Source organism: Rhinatrema bivittatum, chromosome 6 (genome assembly GCF_901001135.1).
Source record: "Rhinatrema bivittatum chromosome 6, aRhiBiv1.1, whole genome shotgun sequence".
Classification (NCBI taxonomy): domain Eukaryota; kingdom Metazoa; phylum Chordata; class Amphibia; order Gymnophiona; family Rhinatrematidae; genus Rhinatrema; species Rhinatrema bivittatum.
This window is the reverse complement of record NC_042620.1, coordinates 150,608,271-150,626,241: the sequence shown is the minus strand read 5'-3', so window position 1 is coordinate 150,626,241 and position 17,971 is coordinate 150,608,271. Positions and strand designations below refer to the sequence as shown.

The 17,971-nt window shown below is 44.6% G+C and overlaps 1 protein-coding gene across 3 annotated transcripts in view; it reads right to left on the bottom strand.

Moving 5' to 3' along the window:
• The window catches only part of HECW2 (HECT, C2 and WW domain containing E3 ubiquitin protein ligase 2), a 646,010-nt gene that overhangs the window by 56,978 nt on the left and 571,061 nt on the right, over positions 1-17,971 (bottom strand). For all 3 annotated transcript variants that reach the window (XM_029606070.1, XM_029606068.1, XM_029606069.1), the window contains exons 16-18: positions 16,072-16,174; positions 13,069-13,165; positions 5,350-5,433 (exon numbers count right to left, since the gene is read on the bottom strand). In XM_029606070.1, coding sequence (XP_029461930.1) covers positions 5,350-5,433; positions 13,069-13,165; positions 16,072-16,174 — 284 coding nt within the window. The remainder of the gene's footprint in view (positions 1-5,349; positions 5,434-13,068; positions 13,166-16,071; positions 16,175-17,971) is intronic.

The window sequence follows — 17,971 nt, the reverse complement described above, 5'->3', positions numbered from 1 at the left end:
TCCATTCATGGTCCTTTCCATCCTGACAAGTGTCCCAGTCCCAACCAATCAGAAACATCCCTATAACATGATTCCGCCATCACCATGCTTCTAAAGTTTACATTTCTGCTTGGGGTGACCTGCATGGAGCGGCAGTTGCTACTACCCTTAAAAAAGAAAAAAAAACAAACAACCTTGCTGGGCAGATTGTATGGACTATGTTGGTCTTTATCTGCCATCATTCATTATGTTACTACGTTAGTAGGGATCGTGTTCTCTAGAGGATGTGCTGTGTTGGATTTCTGTCAAAGAGAACACTCACATTCAGGCCAGAAAGCTCTATTTTAGTTTTGTCAGACTACAAAACATTTTACCTCATGGCTACAGTATCCCCTGAGTGTTACTTTTCAATACTTCAAACAGGATTCAAGGTGGGCTTTCCTGAATAATAGCTTCCTTCTTGCCACCCTTCCATACAGGCCGGATTTGTGGAATGCTTGGGATATCGTCATTTGTACAATTTGACCATGGAAGCCTCCAGCTCTTTCAAAGTTTCCATTTGCCTCTTGGATGCTTCCCTATCAGTCTCCTTCTTCTTCAGTCATCCGGTTTGGAGAGTCAGCTTGATCTAGGCAGGATTTTTAGTGTCATACACCTTCCACTTCTTAATAATCATCTTGAGCATGCTCTGAGGAATATTCAAGGACTTTGCAAATCTTTTCTACTCTGTATCTTTCCACGGCTTTGTCCCAGAATTCTTTGGACAGTTCTTTGGTGCTCATGGTCGAGTCTTTGCTTTGAACTGCTCTACCCAGCATAGCAAACCAACAGAAACGTCTGAATTTAACCTGGTTTCATGTGAATCAGTACAATTTAACCCAAATGGGTTCAATTCCCTTGGTTTGTGCTTTTGAAGGCGATTAATTACATCAGAGCTTTAAGTATTTATGATTGCTACAGAAGTACAAGAGGTGTGGAGACTTATTTAACCAAGCTATTCCATGTTTTTATTTCTTCTGCTTTTTCGAAGGTATTCTGGAATATACTGTTCACTTGGCAGTTGTGGGATAGGATGTGTGGATACAGGTAACAAACAGTGTTTTAATGCATTTTCCTCTCATCAACAAAAGGTGAACATTTTGGAAGGATGTGTAGACTTTCTATAGCCACTGTATGGCATATAGACCTAAGGCTCCCACATTCAAATTCTACCAAGATCTATTCCCTCTAATGGCCCAATTATAATGGCCTATTTACTAAGCAGTGTTAACTTGTCAATGCAATTAAAATTTGTCACTTAACGTATGTTAAAAAAAGGTCATGTGAGCATTAACAATAACTTAAAATCTGGTAGAATATGTGACAAAAATTAATGAGCTGTGTCGCACAGAAGTGCATGCAAAACAGCTCAATAATATTAAAAATGCTTAACAAGGATATTGATAAATGTTACAATCCATGCTAAGCCTCAAAAGGTTAACCAGTTCTCAAAAGGAGTACTTAACTTTCTCTGGGAGCATCTGCAGGCACCATTAGGCTGCGATGTTGTCAGGCCCTACCTCCTCCATCAAGCAGTAATAATCTCCTCCCCAGTGGACCCTCCTTCCCCTAAGAGTAAAACTTTCTTTCCCACAGTCACCCTCAAGGTATTTCTCCCTCCAGCACATCCCCCAACCACCCCCAAGCAGAAACCCCCTATTCTGGTTAGGAATCCCATCTCTCCCCCACCTAGTCCATGTAACATAATAAATGATGAAACACCATCTGGACCGTCCAGTCTGCCCAGTTATTCCATTTGCACTGCTAAGGATACATCCAAGCTGCCAACCACAGAGTATGATCATTCACAAGGTTTCTCCAAGACAGTTTTTGTCTTCTTCCTTTGTACTTCAACATCTTGGATAGAAAAGCACACAAGATCCCCATTTAGTTCTCTCCAGTACCCGCCTTTCCCATTCCTAACCACAAGACTCTGTAATAATCTAAATAGCCAGCAATACTAGCATGGCATTACCCAAACATCCAGTCTCCTAGGTCTCCTGCATAGCCTGCTGGTTTTCTGCTCGGACATTTAGTTATTACAGAACTTGCAGCCTACCAGACAAATCCAGCTGCTGGTTTGATTCTATTATCACAGTTCTATTTCTACTACTACTACTATTTTATCATTTATACAGCACTACTAGATATCTGCAGCTCCATATAGATAGTAACATAGTAAATGATGGCAATGTGAAGGAGTATATAAGAAACTCCCTCAGTCCCAACCCAGCAAGGGATTCTGGGCTAGGGTGGATCGCTGCAGACAAGGGATAAGAGACGAGAGCCCAGAGGAAGGGAGAGGTCCCGGAGAGCAGAGAGGAAGCCTTCCTATGAGAGGACATGTTTCCAATCGATGTTTGAACAAAAGGTGTGCTGCATCTGTCTATTTTGCTTTCACCGAAATAAAAGTGCATGTAAGGAAAAAGCCAGAGCCTGTCTCCTTTGTTTTCCTGGCTGTTTCCTAAACCACTGCAGCTTAAGTTACTACAGGCAGATAAAGACCAAAAGGCCCATCCAGTCTGCCCAATTCCCATGTGGAACCAAATCCCGAATCCCATTGGGTCCCCTTTAGAGTTGCCATTGCCACTCTGTGAAGGTTTTCCCAAGCCACCCAGCAAGCACAGAGCAGACATATCACTGCTGCCCTGGACTGCAACCTTCGCTCAATGAAGGCTATACAATTCCCTCATTACCATTCTCTTGCCACCAGGGATCCTCTGTGTTTATCCCTTGCTTTCTTGATGTCTACATTGTACTTGTCATCATTGCCTCTTCCGAAAGGGCAATCCAGGCATCCACCACCTTCTCCATGAGAAAAATACCTCCTGACATTGTTCCTGAATTCACCCTCTTGGAGTTCCATATTGTGACCTCTAGTTCTACAGCTTCTTTTCCATTGAAAACGTTTGGATTCATGTGCATTAATACCTTTCAGGTATTTAAATGTCTGTATCATATCCCCCTGCCCTACCTCTCTTTCAGGGAATATGTATTAAGTTCCTTCAGTCTCATCTCATAGGGCTTCTTATGGAGACAGTTCTTGTTCCAGGAGCTCCATGGAGACAAACATACATAACAAACAAGAGTCTATGGGAAGTATATTTACTCTATGATCTAAATAACTACCATTGCTGATGAGTCTCCCAACACCCTTACATAGCCTGCCAGATAGACCTGGTTACACGAGTACCACTAAGACTTCTAGTTGTTACAAAACCTGCAGCCTGCCCAGGGCGGGCGCAAGGCAGAAGGTGCCCTAGGCACCTTCTGCCTTGCGCCCGCCTACCCCTCATCTCGCCGCCCCGACCAAGTTGCCCACCCCCCCACCACCGAGTTGCACTATTACCCCCGTTAGGGGGCAACAGCCACATGGGGGCTGTGAGTGGCGGTGCCACAGCAGCAAAGAGGAGTGCTACATCCCCCTGGTCGCGTCACCACCCCCATTAGAGGGCGCGAGCCATGTGGGGCAGAGTGGAGATTCGGCAATCTCCACTCCTATTTGCTGCCGCGGCGCCACCGCTCGCGGCCCCACATGGCTCACGCCCCCTAATGGTTGGTACCCTAGGCCCAGGCCTAGTTCACCTAGTGCTTCTGCTGGCCCTGAGCTTGCCAGACAAACCCAGCTGCTAGTCGATTCTACCTTCGCAGTCTAGACAACCTGCTGAAGGGGAGGCCTGTGTTACCAGCAGGACTTCTAACATTTCATGTTAAGCATTCTGGCAACCCCAATATGAGCATTTAAATACATGTCACTAGGTTGTGCTTTTAACAACCAAGGAACCTATGTGCCTATCCCATGCCCTCTTAAATTCACTCATCCTGGGGTAGCGTTCCATGCTTTCACCACTCTTTCTGTGAGAGAATATTTTTTTGTGATGCTTCTCCCTCCGTCTACCATCAAGTAACCTTATATCATGACCCCCTGTCCTAGAACATCATGTCCCTTGAAATAGATTTCACTCCTTGTATATTATTAATATCTTTCAGGTATTTAAATGTTTCTATCATATCTCCCCTCTCTCACCTCTCCATTAGAGTATACATGGGAGAGCCAATAGGGAGCACCATTTTGTATTTTGGCACCAGCAGGGCAGGAGTGACTAAAGATCTAAGGCTGCCTTGGTGTATATGAATACAATATAAATAAATAAAAACAAAAAAAATATATATATATTGATACCTTTTTATTGGACTAATGTAATACATTTCTTGACTAGCTTTCAAGAGCTAATGCTCTCTTCTTCAGGTCAGAATTCAAACGAGCAAAAGATGACATTAGAAATATAGAGTAGTGTGGCTGCCATAAGTGAATCATAAAAGGCATTCCAGTAATAGGGTGAAGGGAAAGAGTGAGGAGGGTGTGATGGCTGATCAGAAGGAGATAAGCAGTACGAGTCCAGGGGGAGATTTCATGCAGGGAGGCAGGGGGATGTCTTTTTTTGGAAGTAAAGTAGGCACAGGGTTTAGAGGCTGTGGTAGGGGGTGGGGAGTGGAGGATCTATGGGAAGAGGGAGAGGAAGGTGGAGAACACTCAGAACTCACTGCCCCTTTCGGCATTGTGGACTGGCTACCCCCAACATGCATCACCACAGCCTGTACCATGCATCTGTTAACCGCTGCTGGTAATGTATGCATTCTCCTGCCTGCGGGAATGCACGTCACCATGAACGCAGGATTCACTAATCACAATTGTTATATTTGTTTGTAAAGTATTTCAGATAGAAATGCTCTAAAAGAACAAAAATATCATTAGTGTGCGTACGAAGCACAACCTGAACATAACAGCAGTAGTGAGGTATGACCAGAATACATGTGAACGGCGACTGAACTGAATACTTCTACAATGCCTTCTCCTGAGGGCACTGCAGGGCAGAGGATTCATGTCCTAGGCTTTCATTTTGGAGACATTTGCCCTAATCTTGCTTTTAAGCCTCACAATCCAATACTTCCTTGTAGTCCTTTCTTAAAAGGGCCACAAGTACCAAAATGTTCTGGGCGGTTGTTTTGCAAAGCAAGATGCTAGTAAATGTATCTGGGAGCTGGTTGCAAGGAAGACCTTTTCCCTTCCATTGTTCCGGGCTTTTACCTAGCTGCTCCCCGTTATAGGAGTGAAGGAAGCCCCACTCAGCGATGACTGGTTCTGCATCTGGAGGCTCTGTGCACAGGCAGTACATTAATCATTTGCATCTCGTGCCACAGCTCAACTACGTGTGGCACAGAGAAAGGGTTTCTGAGATCAATAAACCAGAACACAGTGAGCAGTGCTGAGCATTGCAGCGGCTTCCTGTGATGCTTTCCCCTAAGTTCTGTTTAAGACACTTCACCCACCTTAGCAGCATGACGAGGTCTGCATCACCGGACAGACGCACTAGTCCCGAGGCACCCTCCGTCCGGATAAACTGGATCTTCTCCCTGTTTGAGCAGAGAAACAGTTCCAAAATGTCTTTTGCAAGGAAGGCACCGATGTATAGGAGTGTGACAATAAAAAGCATTGGGTAGATGAAGCGGAGCTCAGGGCCAAATCTCTGGCTCTCTGATTCCATTTTTTAGCTGCCACACTCTGTCCATGTGAGTGATGGAAATGTAAAAAAAAAAAAAAAAAAATAGTAAGAAAGAAAGAAATCTAATTTGTTCTGAAGAATGATTCTCCCCTTGTTCTCATCTCACAGACATTCAAGCTGCCTCAGGTAGCACAGCCACCCAGCCAATAAAAATCAATTCCTGAACTTAATTCCAGTTGTGGCCCTGAATTCCAAGCAGCTACAGCCTGAGTCCTGGGGGAAAGACATCACAGTTCTCAATGTGAGCTGCTTAAAGGGGCACGCTCCATTTACTCATTTAAGCTGGATGCCGCAACTTCATTCAGCCGGGCTGACTTTCAAGCCTGTTTAACATATAGTGCTGCCTTTGGTTCATCTGCAGTTCCGTCTTTCAGACATATCTTTTAACATGTGAAATCCCTGTAATGGATCCTGGGCACACAGAACACTGCAGAGTGCTGGGAAATTTGGGGGGGAAAAAAAAAAGACTGACCACAATCTTTTTTTATTCAGTATGGGCTCAAGTCACCCAAATTTGGGCCAATGAAAAATTTCCAGCAGAAAGGTATTTATCCACTTTAGCAAATAAACATAATCAAGAAAAATACAGGTCAGAAGCCTTCATGTCTATGAAAAACAGAATTTAACACCCTTTCCATTGGAATTTAGAGCACACTCTCCCTTCTGATTGGTGCAGTATATTTACCAACTCTATTGCAATATGCATGCCCCTCATTATCTCTTCCCTCATATGCAGAGTTGCTGTCCTGATGCCACCAACATCTGGAATTGGGTGGCGGAAGCAATCTGAGCATGCTTCTATTGTAATGTCAGTTTGAACCAAGGCCAAGAAGCCCAAACTGCGTGCCAGCACTTCAATCACCATGCTGCCTCATTTCAATACGCTTAAAAACATTTTCAGGGCCCAATTCCAGAGGAATCAATGGAGCAAAAGGAAAAAAATACATAGCAATTGTTCATTCCTGGTGAAAAAAAAAATGTCATCAGAAGAAGGAAGGTGAAGACAATATTATACAGTAGGCAGGGAATACTGTATGCGGAAATGGAAAAAGAAACGTTATCTCAAGCCCTCTGGCATGCTTTGCCTTGCTCTCCCTTTCACATGAGCAGCACCTGACATCAAGGAGGATCAATCCTTTCAAAAACGACACATCTCTGCATTCCAGTACAATGAAGCATCTTTCTCCACTAAACCCATCTTAGGGCAACAGCTCTACACAGTACAAATTAGCACACAGGGAGAGAGCAATCACATGACCATTGAGGACCACGCACACAAACTTTTAATCATGGTTAGGTAAACAGATTAAGTTGGACTGCACATGCCACCTACTGCATTTCTTACAATAACAGCCAATTTTCTTCCATTCAGTATGACCTGATAACTATCAGTTGTGCCATCTAGTAGGCATTGGAGAGGCCATAATTACTAACCTTTGCGATCAGCTACTGAGCTATAAAAATACAGTCCCTACATGGTTTTCCCTGAACATGACAGAAACCGCAGCAACTGGAATGCAAGCCCTTCCCCATTTTATCAACTTCATCTGTCCAGGACAGTGACATGGCATGAGTGTGAGCACTCTGCTGGCTGCTCTTACCCACACAAATAAGAAACATCTTTCTTCTACTTTCATGTGTGCATAACATTTTACATAATGGTAACGGTTTGTGGACAGATGATCTGCTCGATCTTTGGAGAGGGGTAATTAATGTGTATCTTATGGCTTTAGTCATAGTTTATTATACAACTAACTGAACAGGCTGTCAAAAATGAAGGACTGAAAAGGCACAGTGATGCATATAGCGGAAGAAAGAAAGATATTGTGGGTACATGTTTACAGGTGTAAGGGTGATAGTGAGTGCAAATGGTGTTTTTCTTTTTGGTGTTAGTGACTCTACTGACTGGGTGTGGTGTCTGTGGCTACTGTGTTGGAGGTGCTTTTGTAGGTGAGAGGCTGTTCATGTTGTATGGTATGAGTGAGAGTATCTTAAAGTGAATCCTGGCTGCTATGGGAAGCCAGTGGAGTTGTTTCATGATGGGGGGTAATATGCTCCTTTTTTGTGGTGCTTGTTAAAATGTGCGCTGCGGCGTTTTGTAGCAGTTGAAGTGGGGCGATGGTGTTTTTGGAAGGCCTAGTGGTAGGGCGATTGAGTAATCTAATTTGGATAGGATGAGGGCCTGTAGTACTGATCTGAAGTCGTTGAGATGCAGCAGGGGTTTTAGTTTTTTTTATTGTGTGCAGCTTGAAGTAGCAATCTCTTAGGGTGGAATTAATTAATTTCTTTAGGTTGAGTTCTGTGTCAATGGTAACGCCTAAGTCCCATACTTGTTGTGAAAAGGAAGGGGGGGGTGTTAGAGGCTGAGGGGTTGAGACTATGGTGTGGGGGTGCGATGATCATGAGTGTGTCAGCATGGAAGAAAGTGGACATTGAGTGGATCTGAGTGTGTGTCTATGGGCTATGGGCTCTGATTGTGCGAGTGAGGGTCTGTGTGAGTGGGAAGGGTATGAGCTCTGTCTGCGACTGTGTGTCAGTGTGTTTGGGCACTCTCTGTGTTGTACATGAGTGACTGAGCAGGTGGAGTTTGACTGACTGAGTGATCGGGGCGTGACTGAGAAGTTGACAGATTGACATCCCCATGGCTGATGGCATCCACTCCCCCCCCCCCACCCAATTTCCCCTGCCACAACATTTTCTCTGTCATCTCTGTGCCCCCTTCTCCAACAATTTCACATTCCTCCCCTTCTCTTATTTCTTCCCTTTCTCCTGTCCCTCTCCTCATCTCTACCTCAAACAGAGATAGTTGTGGCGGGGCCCAGACTTTCTGCCAGCTGTGCTGTTCAGTGTCTCTTCCACAGCTTGCTGTTTGGGCCACAGGGCGCCCCTGCTCACTATCTTCCAGCACCTGCTGACTAGATCGTGGGGGCATGTCCTTTCTGGCAGCCGCTCCACATACACATGCTTAATTCCTGCTGCTTAACTGCCAGGCTCCCGTCGGGCTCAGATAGCACAATTTTTGTGGTAGCCGGTCTGTTCTGCTGTGGCCACCGTGGCAAGCGTGCTTCCTGTCTCTGCGCGCCCCGTCCCTAAATGCCACCGCGAAGCAACATTTTCTGTGCTTCGCATGCCTTGGCTTCCCCTCGAGTCATGGTGTATATGATGGCCTTGTGTCCTGTTCCATTTCTTGGGTTGCACCTTGACCAGCATTTGGCTATGACTGAATGACACACCTGGCCTATAATACTAAGATCTAGCAGGCAGATGTCAGGTGTGGAATGTGTATGATGTCCTTGCATAGATGTAGAGGATATGAAAAGAGTGTGCAGTGCTTTCTTTCCCTTTTCCAGTGTTGTAGATAGTAATCCCTCTTGGGCCAGAAGAGCCTCTATTTCCTATTTACACTTTCCCGTTGTACCGTTCCAAATATGCCCCATTTTTATCTGCTTTTTGTGACGGACGTTGATTGTTCCCCCACCCCCCCCACTATTCCAGCTTCAGCGGCCACAAGAATTTGGGTGAATCTATTTTCCAAGAAACCGCTCTAACAATAGGATGTAATATGAGCATATTCCATTGCATCCTTCCATTTGAATTCTATACACACATTCCAAGGTTTACAAGGCCAAACACCTTTCACACTCTGGTTTATTTATAGACTTGTAAAACAAGCAGCTCTCTTACAGTCACTGGAGCCTGCACTGTGTTCATATCAGTGTTGAAAAAAAAACCAAATATAGGGTGGGATTTTTAGGAGGGAGGGGAGGAAGTTGCTGATGAGTGATGTAAATGTATTGACAGCTGAAGGATCACTTTTGGTTAGGGGTGTCTTACTTAAGTTACATCAGGACTAAGATATGCAAGTTGATTAGCATATACCATCACTGTGTCCTTTTACCCTCAATCTTTCTCCCTGCTCTCTTCGTCCCTTCTCATCATCCTAGCTATTTGGCTATCTTTTCCCTGCCTTTTCTAGTGCTATCAGTTGCAGTAAAATGCCAAAGCTGTAAAAAAAAAAAAAAAAAAATCCAGTTGTTTTTAGTCAATTCAGAATAACATTTAAAGGTGACATACAAGGTGACAGCCTCATGGACTGCACACTCTCACGCCAGAAGAACAGGATGAAGCTCCTGTGCCACTGTGCAGCCTGAAAGAGTTATGGAGACAGAGATCAATCTCTGAATGAAAAGAAGTGACAGGCATGGCATGACAGGCTTGCTGGCTGGGATAAAAAACACCTTGATAAAAAAACCAAAACAAACCCTGCAGATTTGAATGATGGCCCATGTGCCTGAGCCCTTGGCTTTTCTCCATCTTTGTTTTTTCACTCGGCTGGAAAAAAGGGCAGAAGGTGACTTATCAAAACAGCAAAGTGCAGTTATCGGTAATTTGTTGTTCGTTTCTTATTATGATAGTATTTATATATGTGCTTGGCCAAGCACTTGATTGTTTAACCCTTGCATCCTGTTTGGCACGAGGCACTCAGGAGAATATGCTCTGTGCCACTCCTCAGAAAACTAACGTCCTAACTTCATCTATTTGGGTCTCATGTGTTTCTGCTTGCCACACATCCAATTAACACGGATACCAACACTAATGATTTACTGCTTAATAAAGTAGTTGAAAAATATCCTGTTCTATTTCAGGAAAGTGTTCACGGATTCCAAAATATAATTTACTGATTTTTACCAAATCAATGCCAAGAAATTCTCTCTGGAGAAAACTACCGTACAATTTTTGCCTACTGCTTTTCAGAGATTTGTTTTTTTAATTTAAGATTTGAAAACATTGTTTCTTCTGGGTTTATTTTTATTTTCAGAACTGATTTTGCTCTGTTTCTCACATCCATAAGATCTGTGAACAATGAAAATGTTTTCAAAGCTCAGTCTCCTACAGAGACTCTCTTGCATACGTGCCTTGCAAGAGATTAAAGCTAATGATGCCGGAGTTTTACAATAACTTCTGAAAAGCAAGCAGTGCTTCACACCACATGGTCGTTTTCCCAACATAAAAGCACCATGAACATTTTCACCAGGCTGAGTATTTAGAAACAGAAATAAGCCTTGGTATGTTCCCAAGAAAACCCCATGTCTTAATTTACTTTGCTAGTTGATCTGGTTGCTTGGCTCCTTTTGTTCACACGTCACAGTCTTCTTTACAAATTCTCAAATTGCTCGCTACCAGGAACGGATCTTGCCTTGCTTCACTACCCAACTGTAACTCTAGCTATCATTCTTGTTGTTGCATTCTTACCGTCTGGACACTGTAAGATTCCTGCATATTTTCTTCTCCTCCCCCCACCTCTTGTCAATCCTTGTACGATGCACAGTCCTCTGCTTTTTCAGAATGAAAAATCAGGCAGGGTTCCCGGAACTTCTCTGTGACAAGACTGTTAGACCACCGAGCGGCTCTATTAGCTAAGGTTCTGGAAAACAGGGATAGACAACTGCCGTCCCCGAGTGCCACAACCAGGTCTTGTTTTCTGGATATCCACAGTGAACATACATCAAATATATTTGCATGGACTGCTTCCCTTGTAATACAAATACATCCCATGCATATTCATCGTTGATATCCTGAAAACCAGACCCTGTATGTGGCACTCAAGAAGTGATGTTGCCTATTCCTGCTTTAGAACATTTGGTTTTGTTTTTCCATTGAGTCCGTTGCTTACGGTTTTTAAGGTTTGTTTTTGCTAGGTCTCTTATATTCTCTACATTTTCGCTCTTTTTATGACTAAAAGGAGTATACTGGTTTTTACTGGATATTTGGGAGCCTACTTTTGTACAGGCCCAGGGGTGCAGTACAGGCCACCTCCCGTCTGCTGGGCTAAGGATCCCTAGAGACTAAATGGGATGAAATGTACAGATTGTTGAACTGATGCAGTGGCAGCCGCCTGCTCCAAGACAATAAGCCTATTTTATTTTTTGTTTTTGACTTGGCAGTTTCTTTCCTGCTCCTTTAATATTCCAACAAGGTACAGTGCCAAGAGCTCTTATACGTTCCTAACTGTGGTGATTCCCCTATATCATAAACCCCCTCCCCCTCATCTACCCCAACTATTGCAGTGACATTCCTTGACCAGGGACCACAGACCACAGTTCTCTGTGGAAACTGGTACATGTGCAGCCTAAGCCCGGCCAATAGGTGTTACCAATGATCAATGACCGAGACTCCCCCTCTCTCCACGGGCTGCGACTGCTGCCTCTGCAGCATCCCCCAGTCCCTACTGACCTAGGGGCTGATGCAATGCAGTGCGTTCAGCCGAGCGCACTGAATAACCCACAGTTGGTCACGCGTTGTAGAGGCGCTAATCCCCTTATGCAATAAGGGGATTAATTAGCGCCTCTACAACGCCGTGACCAATGCGGAGTAAATCTAATAGTGTTCATCAAATGCAATGCATGTGATTGAGGCTATTAGTCACTCACTCCCGATGGGAAAAAAAAAAAATGCACGAGGACGCACATTTAGCGATCAGAAATTAACGCCTGCCTGGTCTGACATTTTCACTTGCCATTACTATTGGAGTTGTCTTGGGTACCCCAGGGCTGGTGCGCCCATTAGGCAAACTTTGGCGGTTGCCTAGGGTGCCAAGCCGTAGGGGGAGCCGAAGAGCAGCCACGTGGTGCCGCAAGTGGGGCCTATCCCGGTCATGGCAAAGAGAAATCAACAATCGGCACCGAAACAGGTAGGGGGGATGCGACCAGGGGAGAGGGCGTGACCAGGGGGTGGGGGGCAGCGCAAGGGTCGCCTAGGGCGCCAAGACCTTTGCACCGGCCCTGGGGTACACCAACTATTCCACCTTAAGAAGACACTTTTCAAAGGCGTCCACCCAACTAAATCAACAGTCAGAGAATAGCCCTCACTCAATCTGGCTCAAAGCACATCTGGTCTTCCACAACATGCATACCTTCATCTAGGTTAAAAACCAGTGACTCTGTGGGCAGGTTTAGGTCAAGGGCGTGAAACGGCGCGCACACAATTGAAGTTCAAATGCGCATGTTCTGCTTTGGGCCAAGTGTGACTGCTCACCCAAATGGCAGCTGGAATTGTATATGAGCACTTTCAGCTACAGGTAAAAATACCTGCACACTTTGAGACGACGTAGGCTATTACAAAACCATCCCCTAAATTCAAACTATGAAACCATGCAGCGGAAAATGGCTCTACATTATGACTAGAAGACAACTTTTAGCTCAGTCCTTGGGAAAAGGGTGACACATGAAAAACTGAAATGGGGGTGTTTTCCTGACAGGAAAATATATAAACAAATAAACAGATATGATGGGTAATGCCCAGGCTTCTGGATCGGTGCCCATTCTCCAGCTTTTCTCACATTTTAGTTCATGTTTTCATGTTTCCATTAGTCGATAATTTTGTTTTTATTGGGGTGGTGGTATAACTTCTAACAACAGCCTGGGCTGTGGAATGACTTGGACAGGAAATGCTGAAGGCAGAGTTTGGAGACAAAGCAAGTGTTTACCTGAGCGAGTGATTCCTGTTCACATCTGGCTGACGCTCCTGAAGGATCTCGAAGATGTTGGGCTGGCGCAGGAACGCGGCAATCTTATCATTATAGGCTAGAAGCGTAAAAGAAACACAGCTTCTTGGTTCTAGTAAAAACTTAATCACATTAGCTCCACTCTGACTAATAACAGGGACAATGCTCCTAACAAGGAAACAATAGTCCCATCAGTAATCTAATAATGCACTTCTTTTTTTTTGGGTGGAATGTAAAAAGCCTTTTCCGATCAGTCAATGTAAGACAAAATTCAATTTGTTTTATTTCTCAGAACTATAATTGTGTTGTATAATAATATTTAACCCATAGCCCCTGGCTAGCAAACTTAACTGTGAATAATTGCTCCTGGCCTAAATTGGACACCCCAAGTTGAAGGTAAAGATATCTGACAAAGTCAAAAGCAGTTACTTAAGTCTGAGCCACTGCCAAGAGGATCTGAAATAACAGCACATATTAGTTCTTTTTCGTGTTTGGGTAATTGCCAGGTTCTTGTGGCCTGGATTGGCCTCTGTTGGAAACAGGATGCGGGGCTTGGTGGACCCCTTGGTCTGACCCAGTATGGCATGTTCTTATGTTCTTATGTTCTGGGAAAACTCTCAGGCTGCAGTACTAGAGTTCCAGTTCAAGTTTCCTGCCCTATGTTGCTGTCAGGAATCAGGCGTGCCACATGGGCAATGCACCGGAGCCTGGGATGAGAGGGAAGAGGGTTGCCAGAAACACCAGCCAAAGAAGTAAAACCAAGGTGAGTCTTAAAGGAAATATTCTCCTGCCTTCCTGGCTGATGGGGGCATATATGTCACCTGGGCTTGCTGTTTGGGGTGGAAGGAGTGTTTAAAAGAAGTACAAACTGGTGATGAATTAAGAACATAAAAAAAAAAATCCTTGAAAATGGCTTTTACATATATTTTTGAAAAACACTTGTGGTCGATTTTAAGACCCGCCCGCGTCCATGTGTGTGCGGCTCCTGGCGCACACACATGCATGCACTCATTTTATAACACGTGCGCGCCGGCACGCACGTGTTATAAAATCCAATGGCCCGCGCACATATGTGCACCGGATTTTTAATCTGCATGCGCATGTGTGGGTGGCCCGCGACTTACGCACGCGGGGGAGGAATTTTACAAAGCAACTCGCGGGTGACGCGAGTAGGGCTTCCCCAGTTCCCTCCCAGTCCGCTCCAATTACAGAGAGGACTGGGAGGGAACTTCCCTATACCCCTATCTAACCTTCCTAACTTTTCCCCGTCTCTCCCCCCATCCCTACCCCTTACCTATTATGGCCAAATTTTAAATCATCCACACGTGTAAAAATCGCCACTTATGAGGGGGGCCAGGCCCTGCGGCCACTGCGCACATTTTCGAAAGGGCTCGGCAATACACGTAAGTGGTGATTCGCGCACAAGTGCCGGGCCCTGCTAAAGGGGCGTGTTCAGGCTGGGGGGTGACGGAGACCAGCTAGGACAGTGGCCGTTAGCCGCTATCCCGGGGAAGCGAGCCCCAGCAGCCGGACGGCGCCTGTAAATTACTTCTGCTCCTGAGGAGCAGAAAGTAATAAAATAAAAAAATGTAGGCAAGGTAGGTAAGGTTTAGGGGGTGGGGTGGAGAGGGGAAGAGGAAGGGGAAGGAAGGCTAGGCAGGGTTTAGGGAAGTTCCCTCCCAGTCTGCTCCTTAATTGGAGCGGATGGGAGGGAACTGGGGAAGGCCCCGATTGGTGTCGCCATGCGGGACTTAGCAAAGATTCACCTCCCCCTTGTGCACGCCGCCTGCACATACATGTGCGGATTATAAAATCCAATGTGCATGTGCGCGTGGCCAACAGATTTTATAACATGCGCGTGCCAGTGCGCGCATGTTATAAAATCGGCACGTCCATGTGCGCACGTGCGCGCATATGTTTTAAAATGTATCCCTTAACCTCCGCGCCGGCCAGCTGCCAGAGCACACTTCCCCGGGACAGCAGCTAATTGTGCTGTACTGGCTTGCCCCCTGCCCCACTCCTCTCCGCCTAGACCACACCCCCCCCCCCCGACTACCCCTTTGGAGAAGCCAGTCACTTCTGCGCGTCCCAGGGTTTACGCGCGTAGCTGGGCCCTTTGTATAATGCACACGGTGCGCGGAAGGCCCAGCCACGTGCATAATCCCCGAAATTTATGCTCACAGCCTTTTTAAAATCCCGGCTTAAGCTATTACTTCAATGGGCTTTTCTTGTCTGGAGAGTCCATAGATACTCAAAGCTGACTGGCTGATTACATGTAGTATCAGTACACTAAAAAGATGGCACAGTTATTATTAAGCATTAATTCTCCGATAGCCCAGTGACTGGAGAAAAAAAAATCTGAGATGCAGTCAAGTGCATAAAACACATACAGAAGACATTAAGTGAGAGTAAATCTCCTGTTCAAATGGGATTATTATTATTATACTTCAAAGATGAGAGGGATTAAATAAGTTTTTACAAGCTTTTTTCATTTTTACAAGCTTTTTTCATATTTATGTAAAAATCTCAGCTGGCATGAAAATTCCAAACCGTCCAAGTCAGTAAAATGGGGAATTTCCTGGGCATTAACACTCTGCATTCCAAGCAGATACATCTAGCTGATTTATCTGTTTAGTGTACAGTTTTATAAATCCATGGAACTGAGGAATAGCAATCTAAATGTAATATATTCTTGCCTCTTCTTCATTATCCTGTTTTATCCTAATGAAATGTAGATTTATTTGTTGATCAATTAGACAAATTTTTTTTATTTACAATATTTTCAGAATAGTCTGGGATTATGTAAATTCAGATGTAGTCCAAACACTGGGATGTGTGTGTATATCTATCTATCTATCTATCTATCTATATATATACCTGCAAAGATTTATTTAGTCAACAACAAATTACATATTATGCTGCACTTTAATTGGCAAAGATAGAAAACTCTGGAAAGCAGGATGAAAGATGGAAGTCAGGACATACCCACTGGAACCAGATCCTGGTACTGAGCCCTACTGACTGTGTTGAAGGTGCTGGAAGGCCTCGGTAGAACTGGGGGTCCAGAATGACGTGAGTCCTCTCCCACCTGGAAATGCAGTTCAGAATTCACAGATCATAAACCCCTTCCAGCGCAGGAATAGGAACTCGCACAAGACAACAGGCAGACCTTTCAAATCAATGTAAGCACTTCACAAGGGTTGCTTTTGGAATGGTGAGTATCATAGCCACCCTCCTTCCTTTAGGTATTTGCTGTATCTTCGGGTTAGGGTCTGTCTTCTCTTTTAGCCACTTGGCCATGGTACTGTCTATACCGGAGGTATGCAACTCTGGTCCTTGAGTGTCACAAGCCAGTCGGGTTTTTGGGATAACCAGAATGAATATGCATGAGAAACATATGCATGCAATGGAGGTGATACATGCAAATGCATTTCATGAATATTCGATGGGCATATCTTGAAAACCTGACTGGCTTGGGGCACTAGTATCTAGTATGTAATGAAAACCTTTTTCCTTGTGTTTACTAGCCCTGAAAATGCAGAAACCCCAGTTGCAATATGATGCCATAAAGACCTCATTAACTGTTACGTGACATTGTATTATTTATGGTTTTATCTGCTATTAGCATGTTAAGCCCCTTTACTATTCTCCCCCTCCTACTCTGCTCTGCTTCCCTTGTAGCATTCTTCCTTCTCCTTTCCTTCCCATCCTCTTCTCCAGATGGCTTGTGCTAGCTTAGAAGGGCAGACAGGCCTTGCCATACTACAGTGGTATTCACTCCCAGCCCTGAAGGGCTGCCAATAGGTAGGGTTTTCAGGATACCCCCAAACTGAATCTGGAAAGAGATAAAATTTGCATATGATGGAGGCAGTGTGCATGCAAATCTATTTCATGCATATTCATTAGGGATGTCCAGAAAACCCGACCTGTTGGTGGCCCTCAAGGGCTGGGAGTGAATACTATTGCTGTACTGGAAAGGAAGTAAGGAACTCATACTGGAAAGGGTTCCCTGCATGTTGCTCTGTGTGCTACAGCAGTGAAAGGTAAGAGAAGCCTGCTCAGTCAGAGACTAAAGCAGACAGAGCCAGCAGGACATGGGCATGGGAGAGAGTAAGGATATTTCTTGTAGCATGAGAAGCAGAGATGAAGAGGAGGAGGAGGGGCCTGAGCTCTTCACGAATGACATTCAGAATAGCAAAGTACGGGTATCTGATGTGTTACTATGACTAATGTGCTGGCACTAGTGTGCTAGGAGGTGTTTTTGTAGTCTAGTCAAGGCCCTAATTACAGGATAAACTTTAACCATGTATTAATATAAGGCTATAATTTCATCTCTGATTTCTCCTAATTATATAAACCAGAATACGCCACTAAAATTATAACTACACAATCTGGATCTTCTGTAAAATTACATTTCATTTTCAAGGGCACAAAATGAAGGGGACTACAGAAAAAAATTACTGATCCGATTTCTGCATCTCACCAGAATTCTGCCGGCGAGGGTTTTTCCACGTGCACATTTAAAGGAACCGTGAATTCAAGAGAGCACAAATCAGACAGCATTCAAAACCATTCACAGGAGAAAACTTGGACTAACAGATAGCCTGCTCTGATCCACAATCTGATACTTATTTTTGCTAGTTCCTATTATTTAACCACACCATGCCTCATACCAAGTCTTGCACTAGCATACTGAAAGCTCTAGGTATATATTAACCTTGCATGTACACATTCACTTTTTCCTCCCATTAAAGCCTGTCTTTCTTGCACTGGTAGTGGTAGCTTTTTCTCACTACTATAAGCTCTGCAGCTAGATGCCTTACAATGAGAAATCTGCATGCAAGCGCCATCTGCTGGCTGAACAAGGTCTCTGCATGTTAACAAC